Genomic DNA, 13015 nt, shown 5'->3' with positions numbered 1-13015 from the left:
CTCGCGAGAGAAAATGTTGCCTGAAGGAAACTACATTTCCCAGAACGCATCAGACACCAGAAATGCGTTTTCGTCGTCGTCCCTCTGTTTATCGTTAGCGGCGAAATTTTCTTTATGTAAAATCCAAATATCAAGACTAGAATATAGTTAAAACAATCAACTGATCACACGTTTAAGGACACGCACGACGTCAAAAGTAAGCGTTTTTTGACTTTTATTTTGACGATTTAGCTGGCTATATGACGCCGTAAGCTACGTTGGGCTAACTGGTTCAATGTTGCTGCATTTGAGAAGGTGGCGTACGACCTTAAATTGCAATGTGCACTTTCTTGCTTGAAATGAACAATTTCAGTCTCTCTTACGCATTCCGTTCATCTATACGCACACCTATTTAACTACAGCTTCCTAATGCAGGGCTAACCTGGCATCTTGCCGGTGTGGTGTGTAGGCCTTGATGAACTACTCGCTAGTTTTATAGCTCAGTAATAATGATTTTACAGTTTATTTATTTGCGCTTTCCATGTTACTCTGATTCATTTGGCAGGAGTAAAAGGAACCAAATAAGGAATAAAACATACTGTCAATCGATACATAATATATGTAACCAAACCATATCTAATTCGTTTTACTTTTTTTGCAAAATGAGTTATGGTAGTAATTGCAGACTGGTAATTGCAACGATATATTCAAAATAAATGAGTAATGTTTTATATTAATTATAAAATTAATACCTTTAAGTTACAAATAAATTACATTTAAAAAGAGAAGCCCGAAATGCTTCAGAATAAATCTGCAATGGGGAAAATATTAAATTGAAAGTAATATGTATTTGGAGAATACTATAAAAAATGTAGAACTTTATTTTTCACCATAAGAAATTAGCACTTAAAAAAAAAATAACCGCCACTATGCTTTTATCAAAATGATCCTATTATAGATTATAATAACATTGTCACAAAAACCTGAGGTAAAAGGACATATATTTGATTAGATTTTGTAAGATTATAAAACATAAGAAATAAATTCATGAAAACGATTCCTGAAGGTGTACTGTTGCCTTTTAGCTGGCCCCTCCACTGCCTGTCACCATGCCCGCCCTGCTGGAGAGACCCAAGCTGTCCAATGCGATGGCCCGCGCCCTCCACAAGCACATCATGAGGGAGCGAGAGCGTAAGCGACAAGGTGACACATTGCATACCCAATCCCCGCTTTCCTTTCGCACACACGCTGCTGAAGTGGTATTCGGGTCTTTTTTTTTTCTTTTTCAGAGGAGGAGGAAGTGGACAAGATGATGGAGCAGAAGATGAAGGAGGAGGAGGAGAGGAAGAGAACCAAGGAGATTGAGGAGAGGATGTCCTTAGAGGAAACCAAAGAACAGGTTTGAATCCAAAAATAAAAGTACAACAATAAAACAAATGAAATAGTTACAAAGTGTATCTTAGTGTAATTTGACAATTAGAAAAATGACTGTACCTAATTAAAATAGGGGATTTCATCAAAGTAAAATGCTACATAAGTTAACTTTACTAATGAGGTTATTCATTTTTATGATTAGTTTCAATACACTCACTTGCCAACTAGTTTCAAATTGCGAAAGTTTCAATTTGTATGGGAAATATTTAAATTGGTGGATACATTTCATCATGGATGTTGTTCAGGTGATGAAGATGGGCGAAAAGCTTCAAGGGCTCCAAGAGGAGAAACATCAGCTCTTTTTGCAACTCAAGAAAGTCCTCCACGAAGAAGAGAAAAGACGGCGCAAGGAGCAAAGGTGGGCACCGCTTACCTGCTGCTTGACCCGTGGCCTTATTTGCTGACGCGCCGCCGCTTGCTCACTTCCTGTCCTTTCAGTGACATCACCACATTGACGTCGGCTAGCTACCAGGCTAGCCTTCCCATGCATGCTGGCCAGCACCTCCTCAACATTCAGGGTGAGCGCCACTCCAGATCCCTTGGAACACGTTCATAAAATGAGGCTATTTATGCTTGAATGCGACGCGGGACTTTTCAACAAAGTTTTCATCATTTGCCCACCTCGTCCATCAGGCAGTCCCGTCAGCCACAGTCGACCCGGCGCGCTGCTAGGAGATCGGAGCAAGCAGCTTTTCCAGAGCACTGTTCTTCCTGTAAGTAGCCGTTGGTATCTTTCACAAAATTGCCAGCAGCCAACCCAGCACCATTCGGAAAATTGGCTCCTCCTCTCTCATGATTAGGAAAAAGGGACTGAAATCATTTACCATTTCCTAATCACTAGAATTTAGATGAAACAAAACCCAAAATGGCACAAAAAAAAAACACGAGTCTGCTGGATGTTGTTTTCCGCTTAGTGTCATTTACAAAATTAGCCCAACTCACAACTCGAATGGGACTACAAAATGGCCGACTGACTACCGAGCAGGTATGGAAGGATTTTGAATCCAATGTCTTTTCTTTGACTAGACACGTCACTATCAAACGCCCGCATTCAGTTCGGGTTCAGCGGAGCACGGCCAATTCAGCGGGGCTCAGGCGGTCCACGAGTCCTACGGGGTGGCACAGGCCCAGCATCCCGCCACCTACGCTCCCGGACCGTCCGTCCCGGTCAGCTTCGCCAGCAGCTCTCAGATCCGAGGTACGGCCTCGCACGCGTGTGGAATGCTATGCGGCGTCAGTATTTGTTAACTTTGACCCCTCGCCCCTTTAGGAGCGTCCGCCTTTCAGGCCATGCAGTATCTGCCCCACCAACAGCCTGCCTACCCGGTCCACAGTCACTTTACCTCCCAACCTGGTCAGTTCTCAGGAATATTTGACTGGCGTGCACACAAATGCATCTTTTTTTTCCCCATTTCCCCAAAAGTATTTTTTCTAAATTATTCTAAAATATAACATTTCTGAACTAATTACTATTAATTACCCTCAGAGAGGCTATTGTTAATTTTGTGTGTGTGTGTGTGTGTTACCCACAAAATTTCCTTGATAATTATTGCCCTGTTTTATTGTCTTTAATCTACGACATTAATAAATGTCCAATTTTAGTTTGTGGAGTTATTCACAGGCTTGAGATGAGCTGTATGATGGGCTGAGTAGTTGTGACTTACTGTCGTCACGTGTCAGGCTACATCCCTGGTGCCGGAATCCCTCTCCAGAAGCAGTTGGAACACGCCAATCAGCAATCGGGTTTTACCGACGCGGTACGTAGCCTCTTTTTTTGCCGTCGTAAACGGCAGCCTGAATCACCGGTGGTTTGTATTTGTCGCCGCGCAGGGTACCCTGAGGCCTATGCACCCGACCGCCATGCATCCGTCGGCTCAAGGCTTGCTGCCTACACCATCCATGGCCGTCCAGATTCCCACAGCTAAGGTGACCCCCCCCCCCCCCCCCTGGCAGCCCGCCATGACTTGGTGATGTCATAACAGCCCTGTTCTGTGTTGTTGCCCAGGCCGCATTCCAGAGCTCGCCACAGGCTGCGCCACGTCACGGCTTCCTGCCCCACGCCCAGAGCGGCCAGAGGTTTTACCACCACGCCAAGTGACTTATTCCAAGTCGTCCTGACATTTGGAGTTTGGACTTTAGTTTTTGACATGTCGTTCACATGTGGTATCATCTCTCATGGAAGGAGTATTGAATACCCCCCACCCAGTTTTCTTTATTGTGAGCTTGTGTACAGTTTATGTTACGACAATTTCCAATTTGAGATTTTACTGTATGTTGCTGAATAAAATGTTGAGCAAGTCCATGAATTTGTGTTCAGTTCACGTTTGTTGACTTTGTAAATTGTTTCTTTCAAAGGATTCGCATCTTAGTCTGTTTTTCAAAACACATTTCACTGACGGAATTAATTGATCTTGTTATTTGATTTCATATATAATTTATTTGAATTTTAAATCCTTTGTTATCATGCATGAGATTATTAGCCACTCCCATAAAATCCATGATTGATTCAACTTTTACTTGTATTTTTCACACTATTTGATTTGATTGACTACCGCAGCTATTGCTGAATTACTTTGAGATTATTTTTTTAAGGATGAAGTTAATTCTAAAAAAAATATATTTTTTTTACTTTGTGGGGGATAATTTTGCCCCAAAAGCCTCTTCATTGATCAGTTTATACGTCTCATACATTTTTAACAATTTCTTAAATCATCGATAACGCGCAACATTGACCATCACCAGAAAATCTGATTAATGCAATTAATTTAGGCACCCCAAAATGTATTCAATCTATTCATTAATATACTAAACATGTTTTTTTTTTTTTTCAACGGCCCAAAATTAATGTTTGCAGTGACCATATTTGTGCTACTTTCCTACAAGCAGTACAGTACGTGAGTTGAATCAACACTCAATTACAACAACTGGACTAGTTGGTTACCTCCATTTTAATTGGACTTCCTGTAACGAGCGTTTGGAAAATAAACACAGGCGGGAACCGAATTTAGCCACGCTTGAGAGGAAACCGCAATGTATGACGAGCTTCCATTATATTTGCAATGAAGCCCTTTGACAAAACGGGGGATCAAGTAAAAAATATTCAAAATAAAAACAGAGTAGCATTAATGCCACTTGGAACTCTTCCTTTAGTGGATACTCCCAAATTGCTCAGTGGGCATTGAACCCAATTGCTCCTAATATACAATCATAATAAACATTAGAAACCCATGCTCTGAAGTATATAGAGAGGGAGAGCTATGAAAAAGAAAGAAGGAAAGGAGGATAGCAACACGTCCTCCCTTTGCCCCCCAAGGTCCGGCAGCCCCTGTAACACAGTTGTAAGAAGAAAAAAATGAAAAGAGTAAAAATGGGAAAGAACAGTCAGAAAGCAGGAGGGGGAAAAAAAGAGAGTTTTTATGATGCCACACCTCCAAATGAAAAATGGTGCAATGATGTCTATGCTTTCTTGCTTACCTTGGTGCTTATCTCCCAAAAGCTTTGATGCCGATGGCAGCTTCCTCATCCATTGCGTTGAGAACGGTCACCTGAATAAGAAAAGTCAACCCCTCGCCATAAATAGATGCCTCCATGAGGGATCCAGCACCAAAATAACAGGTGGTATCATTCAGTAACTTTTTCTAAATTTTGGCCTCCGCTTTATTCGTTGCTATGGCGCAAATAATAAAATTCTAATCAAAGCCCTACCTCAATTAAACACCAGGTAGTCTCTGTAGGGTAGTAAAGCAATTAAAGACCTTTCCTAAAATAGAAGCCCTACTTTGATTAAGCACTACGTAGTCTCTGTAGGTTAGTCAATAAATACAGGCCCAGAGGAAAGATAGCATTTTCACCAATTGTGACATCTGTTCTAATGAGATACCATGCCTTAAATAATAACTAGGTTCTACCAAAAATAAAAAAATCTCACTTTTAATAGATACGATGTCTTAATTGATTAGCATTGCCCTCTACTTAAAAATCGTTAGCTTAGATAACCTTGGTAAATACTGACCAGGATTTCTTCCCCAGCTTCATTTTTGCTCTCAATCTCTTTGCCCAGATCACCATCTGGGATCTTCAGGTCCTCTCGGACCTCCCCGCTGTCCAGGAGCAGGGACAGGTAGCCATCTTGGATCCCGATCAGCTGGAGTGAAAAAAAGGGGAGGTTTGTAAAAATTTGGGATTCGGTGTCTAGTGGTGTTTGCAAAGTCTCACTTGGTAGTCAACCCTCTTGATGTTGGGAACGTCCATGTTGTGGGTGGAAGGGCAGATATCTTCATACTTCTTTCCGGAGAAGATGTCGATACCAACCAGGTGGACCTGTGAAAGAAAGCAGAACTCGGGTTTGGCTTTGAATACTGATTGCGAGATAGGGCGCGGGGCACGGTGGTTCACCTTGGCGTGGCCGTGCTTGCCTGTTTTGGAGGTGGACATCTCCATAATCTTGCAGGGGCGACCTTTAAGCACAACGTGGCCGTTCTTGCGCAGGGCTGAGCACTGCATGGGGTAGGTGGCTGACGCGCCGGCATCGCCCGTTTGAAAGTCCAGCTCTGCATCCGCCATGTCTGAGGAGCACACACGGTGAACACATTAACAGATACATTCTTTTTTTTTTTTTTTTTTTTGCCCCTCAGGAAGAACACGCCAGTCATTATCATTTACAAGTATCCTCCCAAATAAATGTCAAGTTTATTTGTATAGCCCTAAATCACAAGCAAATGTCTTACTTCAAATCAATAGATTACACAGACTTGACAAATCTGGTACAATGCAGTTGGGCTCATTTTTGCAGTAATTGCATCAAACAACCATAAACATATTCCCTGAAATCAGTAGCCTACATTCTAACATTAGATGCCATGCCGCAAACAATCTGTGAGACTTGAAGAAATGCCTCACTTCAAGTCAACGTTTGTAATGTAAAAACTTAGCCATACATTATACAATATATATTTATATAGTGTTAGGTGTCCCAAAAAACGCCTGGTACTCTTTAGTTTTGTCAACAAAGTAAAAGACGTTCACTAAATTGAATTCGACTTCATGTCATATAAAAAGGAATCACGTTGGGAATGCACCTGTGTTCAAACCAAATAAAATGAGGACAAATAACCTGGATGGCTTTCGATATTTAGACTTTCGTTTCAAACAAACATTTTGACAATTGATTTCTATTTGAAATACTGGTGCAGAAGGCCTAGTCCGTGCATGCCACGGTGGCCCCGCGTCAGTGTGACAACCGCATCATCCCATCACCCCGCCTAAAAAAAAAACTCCGCGCTCCAAACGCGTCACAATAGCACAGCCTACGCATATGTGCCATTTCCCCGAGCCTTCCTCATCCTCCACTTGAATATTGGCCCGCTAACGTAGCTGCTGCTGCTGCTGCGAGCTAAGCTACAGCTGTCATGACTAAGCCATTACTTGATGCTCCACTTTGTTCCATCTCACTCTCTCCTTGAAGTCAGCTAGCAAACTCTTCAAAATACTCTACACGACTAATGTTGATTTAAAACGTGACAATTAATTAAGTGGACATTAAATAAAAATGTTGTCGGTGTTTAATTAGCTTAATGTCAGGTGTGTGGAATTCAGCGGGGAGGAGGATGAAACCGATTCATATGAATGTGTTTTGTGCTAATGAGAAAATATGGATATTCTGTATCCTTATTTATATTCTACAGGACGTGTTTTTGATACGTAACTCACCCTTGTTGTACAAAGAATCTTCTGTGTGGCTTCACTATTAAAGTCCCCCTGTGGAGTGGCCTCGTCGTCCACTTGCTCTCCCGTGTCTAGCTACCTTGTTATTAGTCTTTCATTTCAGTCCCGATTGGCTTTGTTGCCGCTGTTGTTATTTCACTGTTGTTGGTCTAGGTAAGCACGCTACTGCGGCTTTTTCATCCCCTCGGCTCAATCGTCAAAAGTCCGACGCCGGACTCGCGAGGACACGCCCGCTCTACGGTCCCGTTATTTGGTTGTGGCGTCAGAGGGCCCCGGTACGCCCCCTCCGCCTCTCCTCACTTCTTTCCCATTCAGCCGTCTTGTAATGGACCAGGAAGCGAAACGTCCGTTTCGGACCTTCACAATAAAACGTCTGTTCTCCTTGTAGCGTGTGAGTCACCTAATTCACTTCAAAATGCCTACAGTCTCAAATGTGGGTTTTGAAAGTGTTCGAAAAACCAACAACTAATTTATTCTTTTCACACATTCACTCGAAATAATCAAATTGTCTTTATTTTTATTCACGTTCATATTACTGTTATCGAACGTCTGATGTATTTACGTCTTAAATCGAAGTTACGGATGGTTGCACCGGAAATGCAATTGTTTTCTGTGTTCTGATTGGCTCGTGGCGACATCTTTCAATGTTGCCGTCGGCCAATGAGAGCACAGCACCTGCCTCGTCGGTTCCGCCTTCCGTGGGGCGCACTATCCCAAAGCGAAAGGACGCATCTTGGAATTTAGGAAGAAAAACGGAAGGATTCGCTCGTAGCTTTCGGATTGCGGCGTGCAAACGTACCAAGTGAGCACCTCATCGGATCAATAAACTGGCCTGGCAAAGACTTTTGAGACTATTGCGACTACTGGCCTGAAATGGTGATGAGATGCATCCGCGGAGTGCTTCTTGAACCCGCTCCCAAAAGCCCGTGAAGCAGGCCCGCCCGTGTTTTTGTTTTCTATTGAGCTGCACTCTATTTCCTTTCCTTGTTTTCCTTTTCTTTTTCTCCCCGGGTCGCTCTTTCAGCCGATGATGAGCAAACATGACCGGGAATCACTACAAAGGCCACGAAGTCAGCTGCTGCATCAAATACTTCATTTTTGGATTCAACATCCTCTTTTGGGTAAGCGAGAAGGCCCGACTCATCATATCTGTGCCAATTCCAATCGGGATGAATCCAAATGGCGTTCAAAGACGTGTTTTGTTCTGACAATAACGACATGGAAGCCCTGCTGGTGCAGTACCAAAAGATGGGTGACAGCTGCTAATCGGCTTGTTGGCGTCCTTTACAGTCAGCCTGACAAAGACATCCAGAACAAGTTTAGTGCAAAGCTCCAAGTCACTTTCCGAAATATTATTTGGACTTTTTAAATATTCCCAGTGTTTTTCTACTTTTTGTAGCTTCTCCATCTTTTTTTTTTTTTTTTGTGGCCAGACGTATGTGTCAATTCTAAAAAGTAATTCGAATGCTCATGGCAAACGTCAGAGATTTTGAGTTCTTGTTATTCTACCATCTACTCATTTCTTATTGTTTTGTTTTGCAGCTGCTGGGCATGGCTTTGGTTGGAATTGGCTTGTGGGCATGGAGTGAGAAGGTGAGTGGAGACTTAATCATTTCACAAAAATTATGATTCGATTAGGGTTTTGTGTCATATCGTGTCAGAAAACAGAAAAACATATTGTTTACTGTTTTTCCAAGCTAATATTGCTAAACAAATATATTTGGATTCAAGGCAAAAATAAGCAGTCTGCTTTCATGGAGGACTACAGAAATCCAATATCTACTTTAAGAATATGGAATTCCGAGCATTTCTACAATTCTAAATACAAAAACCTAAGCAATTGATTCTGAAAAATTATTATTTTGATTAGCTCTTGATTAATTGTTTCCTCCAACTCCTTTTTGAGCATTTTTTATTGATTTATTTGTTTATGTATTATTATTTATTTATTTTTTCTGATTGTTGGTTTATTTTTTGTATGTTTGTTGTATGGACGTATATATGGCACTTTAAAGTGTTATTTGTTTTGTTTATTTTTCGTTTTGGATGTTCAATATAAAGATATCAATCAATTGTGGCAGACATTCTGGTTCTGAAAAAAAAACCTGACTTGACAGCACCCTTCACTGGACACTTTTCAAGTATTACACATTTTTAAGAAACATTCTGACTTGAATCATTCTCTTATCTCGGTTTGCCTCTCCTCAGACGCAATTTGTCTGCAGTCTTTCACTGTGTGTCTCCTCCAGGGGGTTCTGTCCAACATTTCGTCCATCACTGACCTGGGTGGTCTGGACCCGGTGTGGCTCTTCATGGTGGTCGGGGCCGTCATGTTCATTCTGGGCTTTGCCGGATGCATCGGAGCGCTGCGGGAGAACACGTTCCTGCTCAAATTTGTACGTTATGTGCAATTAGCCAGCACTCACCTTCATTCAGTCATGATGGATAACCATCGACTGAACTTGAACGGTGGTCTTCCCCCGTGTGGATGAAATCTTTTTTCCCTTGCAGTTCTCTGTGTTCCTGGGAATCATCTTTTTTCTGGAGCTGACCACCGGAATCCTGGCGTTCGTCTTTAAGGACTGGATCAAGGACCAGTTGAACTTGTTCATCAACAACAACATCCGGGCTTACCGGGATGACATCGACCTGCAGAACCTTATCGATTTCACTCAGGAGTATGTAAGTGTTGATTTAGAAAATTTTAAAGGGGAAGTCAACCCCAATTTTTTCTATTTTATAATGCTATTTTCCCACTCGTCGAAACAGTGTTGCGATTAATGTTTTGTTTGTGAAATATGAATTCAACAAACTTCACCTGTTTTGATTCATTTCAGCGGGCGGCCATTTTGCCACTTGCTGTTGACTGAAAATGACATCACGCTTGGCGGCAACTGTGATGTCATTTTCGGTCGATGGACTAGGCAAAATGGCCGCCCCTTAATTTTTAGTGGCCCATTTTATCGCACATTTCCGCATCCATGTCTAAAATAGGCACTGTAAATAATGTAACATGCCTTTTTTTGTTCATTGCCGCGTTTCAGTGGGAGTGCTGTGGCGCTTTTGGAGCGGACGACTGGAACCTCAACATCTACTTTAATTGCACGGATGGAAACCCCAGTCGAGAAAAGTGTGGCGTTCCCTTCTCCTGCTGCACCAAGGACCCCGCAGTACGTCCATAGACGCCTCATATTATTATTGTGCTGATGCTGAAACAAGATGGATGACTTTTTTTGTGTGTGTCTTTAGGAGGATGTAATAAACACTCAGTGTGGATATGACGTTCGAGGCAAACCAGTAAGTGTGTTTTGACATATTAAATGCAAATGGTCTTTCTTTCATTATTCTTGGAGCTTCATTTGTTTGATGACGATTTTGCGCAGGACTCGGAGCAGAAGGATTACATTAACGTGAAAGGCTGCGTGCCACAGTTTGAGAAGTGGCTACAGGATAACCTCACCTTGGTGGCGGGGATATTTATCGGCGTTGCGTTGCTTCAGGTGAGTTTCGCTGACTTGTATCGCTTTTCTTGAATTTAACATCATTCATTCAAAGAGTTGCTCTTGTGCCGTTTGCAGATTTTTGGAATTTGTCTGGCGCAGAATTTAGTGAGTGACATTGAAGCTGTGCGGGCGAGCTGGTGAGTTACGCCAACAAAGCTTTCTTTTTTTTTTTTTTTTTTTTTTTCCCTTACAATCGGTTCATCTTCATCTCTTGTAGCTTCCATTTTGCTACCTGTCATATCATCGTTGAATTTGTCCAACTGCATCGCTTTACATCTTTGCGATAACTGTTCACTGGTCATCCTGGCATTTCTTTCTCATTGTGGTAATATTTTTGGTGAACATCTAGCTCAAATTACAAATTTTTCCAGTTGCGTAGCCTATTTCCCGTTCTCTGGTTGCCTTGAGAACAAATTGACGTCATAGGTTCTTCCAAGCAGGTAATACAGGAAGTCACTTCACTCCCTCTTTCTCCCCACCCGTTCCACATTCTTCATCAGGGTGCCCCCCCAACTCTCCATACGTCGAGCCCCGCCACACTCGGGCAAGAACGTTCCGGCGTACTACTCGTGAGGCACATGCTATGCGCGTTTATATCCGGTGGGTGTTGATGTGAAATTTGTATAGTAATCTGCACCACCAGTCGTTTTGTACGAAAAAGAAATTGTAATTTCCTAAAGGACAAAATGGCAACAATGTGGACCGACTTGTAATGAAGACAATCGCATCTATTGTCAAGGTGACCCAGAATCACCTGCAGTACTCAAGATTGGTGGAGCAGCCAGGACATTTCTCACGTTAGCGTTAGCATCAGTGCTTTGTGTCTTCAGTGTGACGTCGCTTAAATATGTTGTGATGTTTTAGCATGCTCGCTACTCAATACTTTCTCATTTTTCCCCATTGACATGGTCGTTTGCTAGATTATTGCCAATGACAAGGAAACCCCAAAATTGAGTATCTACAAGAATACAACCGGATAACATTATTTTTCTCTGATTTTGGTCTAGTGGATTTTGACAAGTCAGCTGCAGGACTTGAGGCCTCCGTGAGGACGTCAATGAAGGGGACATTCACGTGCACTACTCACTGAGCTAGCACCTTTTTAAGGTACTACGACTACTACAACTGTGTGAAAAGGTTAATGTATGTACAGTATATATACACACATGTAAAAAGAAAACATTGCCCGTCTTTGGTTACTGTTGTAGTTGAGACACTGTTGCCGTTAAGTTAGCTAGTTGTCTATTTACCATTACAATACGATTATTTTAATGTGGGCAACCAGAAACTAGCCTCGTTAGCTTACCAAGCTAAGCTTGCTAGTAAGTTCAGACCCACGTTAATAGTGAACGTTAGCATTTTGAGCTAACATGGCTAACACAATGCTTAACTCAGAGCAGTCAAACATGCCTCTTAATTCTTGAGGGATTCAAATGAATGGTTTTTATAAATAAACAGCGTTTTGAGAAATGCTTTTAACATTAGATGAGTATTTTCCGTAATGCGTAAAGTTCATAACAAAGCCCTGCTATGGTTGAATATTTGAAACGGTGTTTAAAAACATAACATATTGTACATGGTTTTTTTTTCAAAGGCTATTTTTAAACAACAACAAAAACCTTATTGTTTCAACTTCTATAAAAGTGGGTCATGACCTTGGAACAACAGTAGCGAACCACTGCTTTAGACCATGGCTTTAGCATTACCGGTATTTTAGTTCTAAAATAAAAAATAAAAAAAAATCGATTTGCTTTACAATATTTGATGTGACCTTTTACGTAACCAGTGAAGTGTTTGAGGGCGCAAACTTTACCCATAAAAAAACGATACTACTGACGATGTTTCACGTATCAATTTTCATAATTCAAGTTGTTTGAGGGTACAATTTATTTTTCTAGATTTTGACATTTTTGACTTTCAGAGGTCTTTGACACTGTCAAGTATTTAGGGTACAACTAGGTGTTTTTGGAAGGCTTTTAATGCACTGTTTTAAAAATGACTCAATAAGGACTGCTACACGTTAAGTTTTGATTATTCGACAGGAAATGTCATGTTTTATCATGTTTTTAACTAGATATTATATTTGCTGCTTATTTGTGACATACTCTATCTAACTGCACTTGAATCAAATCTGACACAAGCATCATGTACGGAGTTGTTGTTTTTTTTTTTCTAAACTTGACTCACCCACTGAGAAAAAGGCATTGTATTTGTATTTTCACGAGTGTGTCATTACTTATCACTGACCATTGTACTACCAAATTGGGTAGTTTTAGCTCACAGTAGTTTCCACTAAAGTATTATTTATGATATCTCATACATTACCTTGAAAATGAGGCTGCATTGAAAATAAATGACTGAAATGTTGATCAAGA

General features: G+C 41.4%; 3 protein-coding genes across 5 annotated transcripts; 2 read left to right on the top strand and 1 right to left on the bottom strand.

Annotated features, from left to right (window-relative positions):
• The first annotated feature begins 29 nt into the window (after nt 1-29).
• Nucleotides 30-3719, top strand: gps2 (G protein pathway suppressor 2). Of its 2 annotated transcripts, none has more exons than XM_085905959.1 (11): nt 30-196; nt 1065-1170; nt 1269-1378; nt 1659-1771; nt 1852-1931; nt 2047-2126; nt 2440-2611; nt 2684-2767; nt 3094-3170; nt 3244-3339; nt 3419-3719. In XM_085905959.1, the coding sequence occupies exons 2-11, from the start codon at nt 1089-1091 to the stop codon at nt 3509-3511; spliced, it is 987 nt and encodes a 328-aa protein (XP_085762085.1). In that variant the 5' UTR covers nt 30-196; nt 1065-1088; the 3' UTR covers nt 3512-3719. The 2 variants fall into 2 exon arrangements, with proteins under 2 accessions (XP_085762085.1, XP_085762084.1); XM_085905958.1 differs by having other exon boundaries at nt 1065-1182.
• Nucleotides 3720-4343: 624 nt separating this feature from the next.
• LOC147060263 (eukaryotic translation initiation factor 5A-1) lies at nt 4344-7478 on the bottom strand. The gene is made up of 6 exons (XM_085905960.1): nt 7123-7478; nt 5809-5978; nt 5629-5733; nt 5426-5557; nt 4888-4958; nt 4344-4738 (listed from the first exon to the last, which is right to left on the bottom strand). The coding sequence occupies exons 2-5, from the start codon at nt 5974-5976 to the stop codon at nt 4896-4898; spliced, it is 468 nt and encodes a 155-aa protein (XP_085762086.1). The 5' UTR covers nt 5977-5978; nt 7123-7478; the 3' UTR covers nt 4344-4738; nt 4888-4895.
• A 326-nt stretch (nt 7479-7804) lies between these two features.
• On the top strand, nt 7805-13009 carry LOC147060262 (tetraspanin-5-like). Of its 2 annotated transcripts, none has more exons than XM_085906710.1 (9): nt 7805-8258; nt 8680-8730; nt 9387-9533; nt 9649-9819; nt 10182-10307; nt 10387-10434; nt 10521-10637; nt 10716-10777; nt 11648-13009. In XM_085906710.1, the coding sequence occupies exons 1-9, from the start codon at nt 8178-8180 to the stop codon at nt 11655-11657; spliced, it is 813 nt and encodes a 270-aa protein (XP_085762836.1). In that variant the 5' UTR covers nt 7805-8177; the 3' UTR covers nt 11658-13009. The 2 variants fall into 2 exon arrangements, with proteins under 2 accessions (XP_085762836.1, XP_085762837.1); XM_085906711.1 differs by lacking the exon at nt 11648-13009 and adding an exon at nt 11141-11633.
• Nucleotides 13010-13015: the final 6 nt, after the last annotated feature.

Source organism: Syngnathus leptorhynchus, chromosome 2, assembly GCF_054491065.1.
Source record: "Syngnathus leptorhynchus isolate UIUO chromosome 2, UIUO_Slep, whole genome shotgun sequence".
Taxonomy (NCBI): Eukaryota; Metazoa; Chordata; class Actinopteri; order Syngnathiformes; family Syngnathidae; genus Syngnathus; species Syngnathus leptorhynchus.
This window is presented reverse-complemented; position numbering and strand designations above follow the sequence as displayed.

Excerpts from the sequence above, each read along its gene's own strand:
- gps2 (XM_085905958.1), top strand. The coding sequence starts at position 1,089 with ATGCCCGCCCTGCTGGAGAGACCCAAGCTGTCCAATGCGATGGCCCGC. Across the intron at positions 3,171-3,243 it reads AATCGGGTTTTACCGACGCG|GGTACCCTGAGGCCTATGCA; the intron begins GTACGTAGCCTC and ends GTCGCCGCGCAG. Across the intron at positions 3,340-3,418 it reads TCCAGATTCCCACAGCTAAG|GCCGCATTCCAGAGCTCGCC; the intron begins GTGACCCCCCCC and ends GTTGTTGCCCAG.
- LOC147060263 (XM_085905960.1), bottom strand. The coding sequence starts at position 5,976 with ATGGCGGATGCAGAGCTGGACTTTCAAACGGGCGATGCCGGCGCGTCA. Across the intron at positions 5,734-5,808 it reads GCAAGCACGGCCACGCCAAG|GTCCACCTGGTTGGTATCGA; the intron begins GTGAACCACCGT and ends TTTCTTTCACAG. Across the intron at positions 5,558-5,628 it reads TCAAGAGGGTTGACTACCAA|CTGATCGGGATCCAAGATGG; the intron begins GTGAGACTTTGC and ends TTTTCACTCCAG.
- LOC147060262 (XM_085906711.1), top strand. The coding sequence starts at position 8,178 with ATGACCGGGAATCACTACAAAGGCCACGAAGTCAGCTGCTGCATCAAA. Across the intron at positions 10,435-10,520 it reads ATGACGTTCGAGGCAAACCA|GACTCGGAGCAGAAGGATTA; the intron begins GTAAGTGTGTTT and ends GATTTTGCGCAG. Across the intron at positions 10,778-11,140 it reads GAAGCTGTGCGGGCGAGCTG|GGTGCCCCCCCAACTCTCCA; the intron begins GTGAGTTACGCC and ends ATTCTTCATCAG.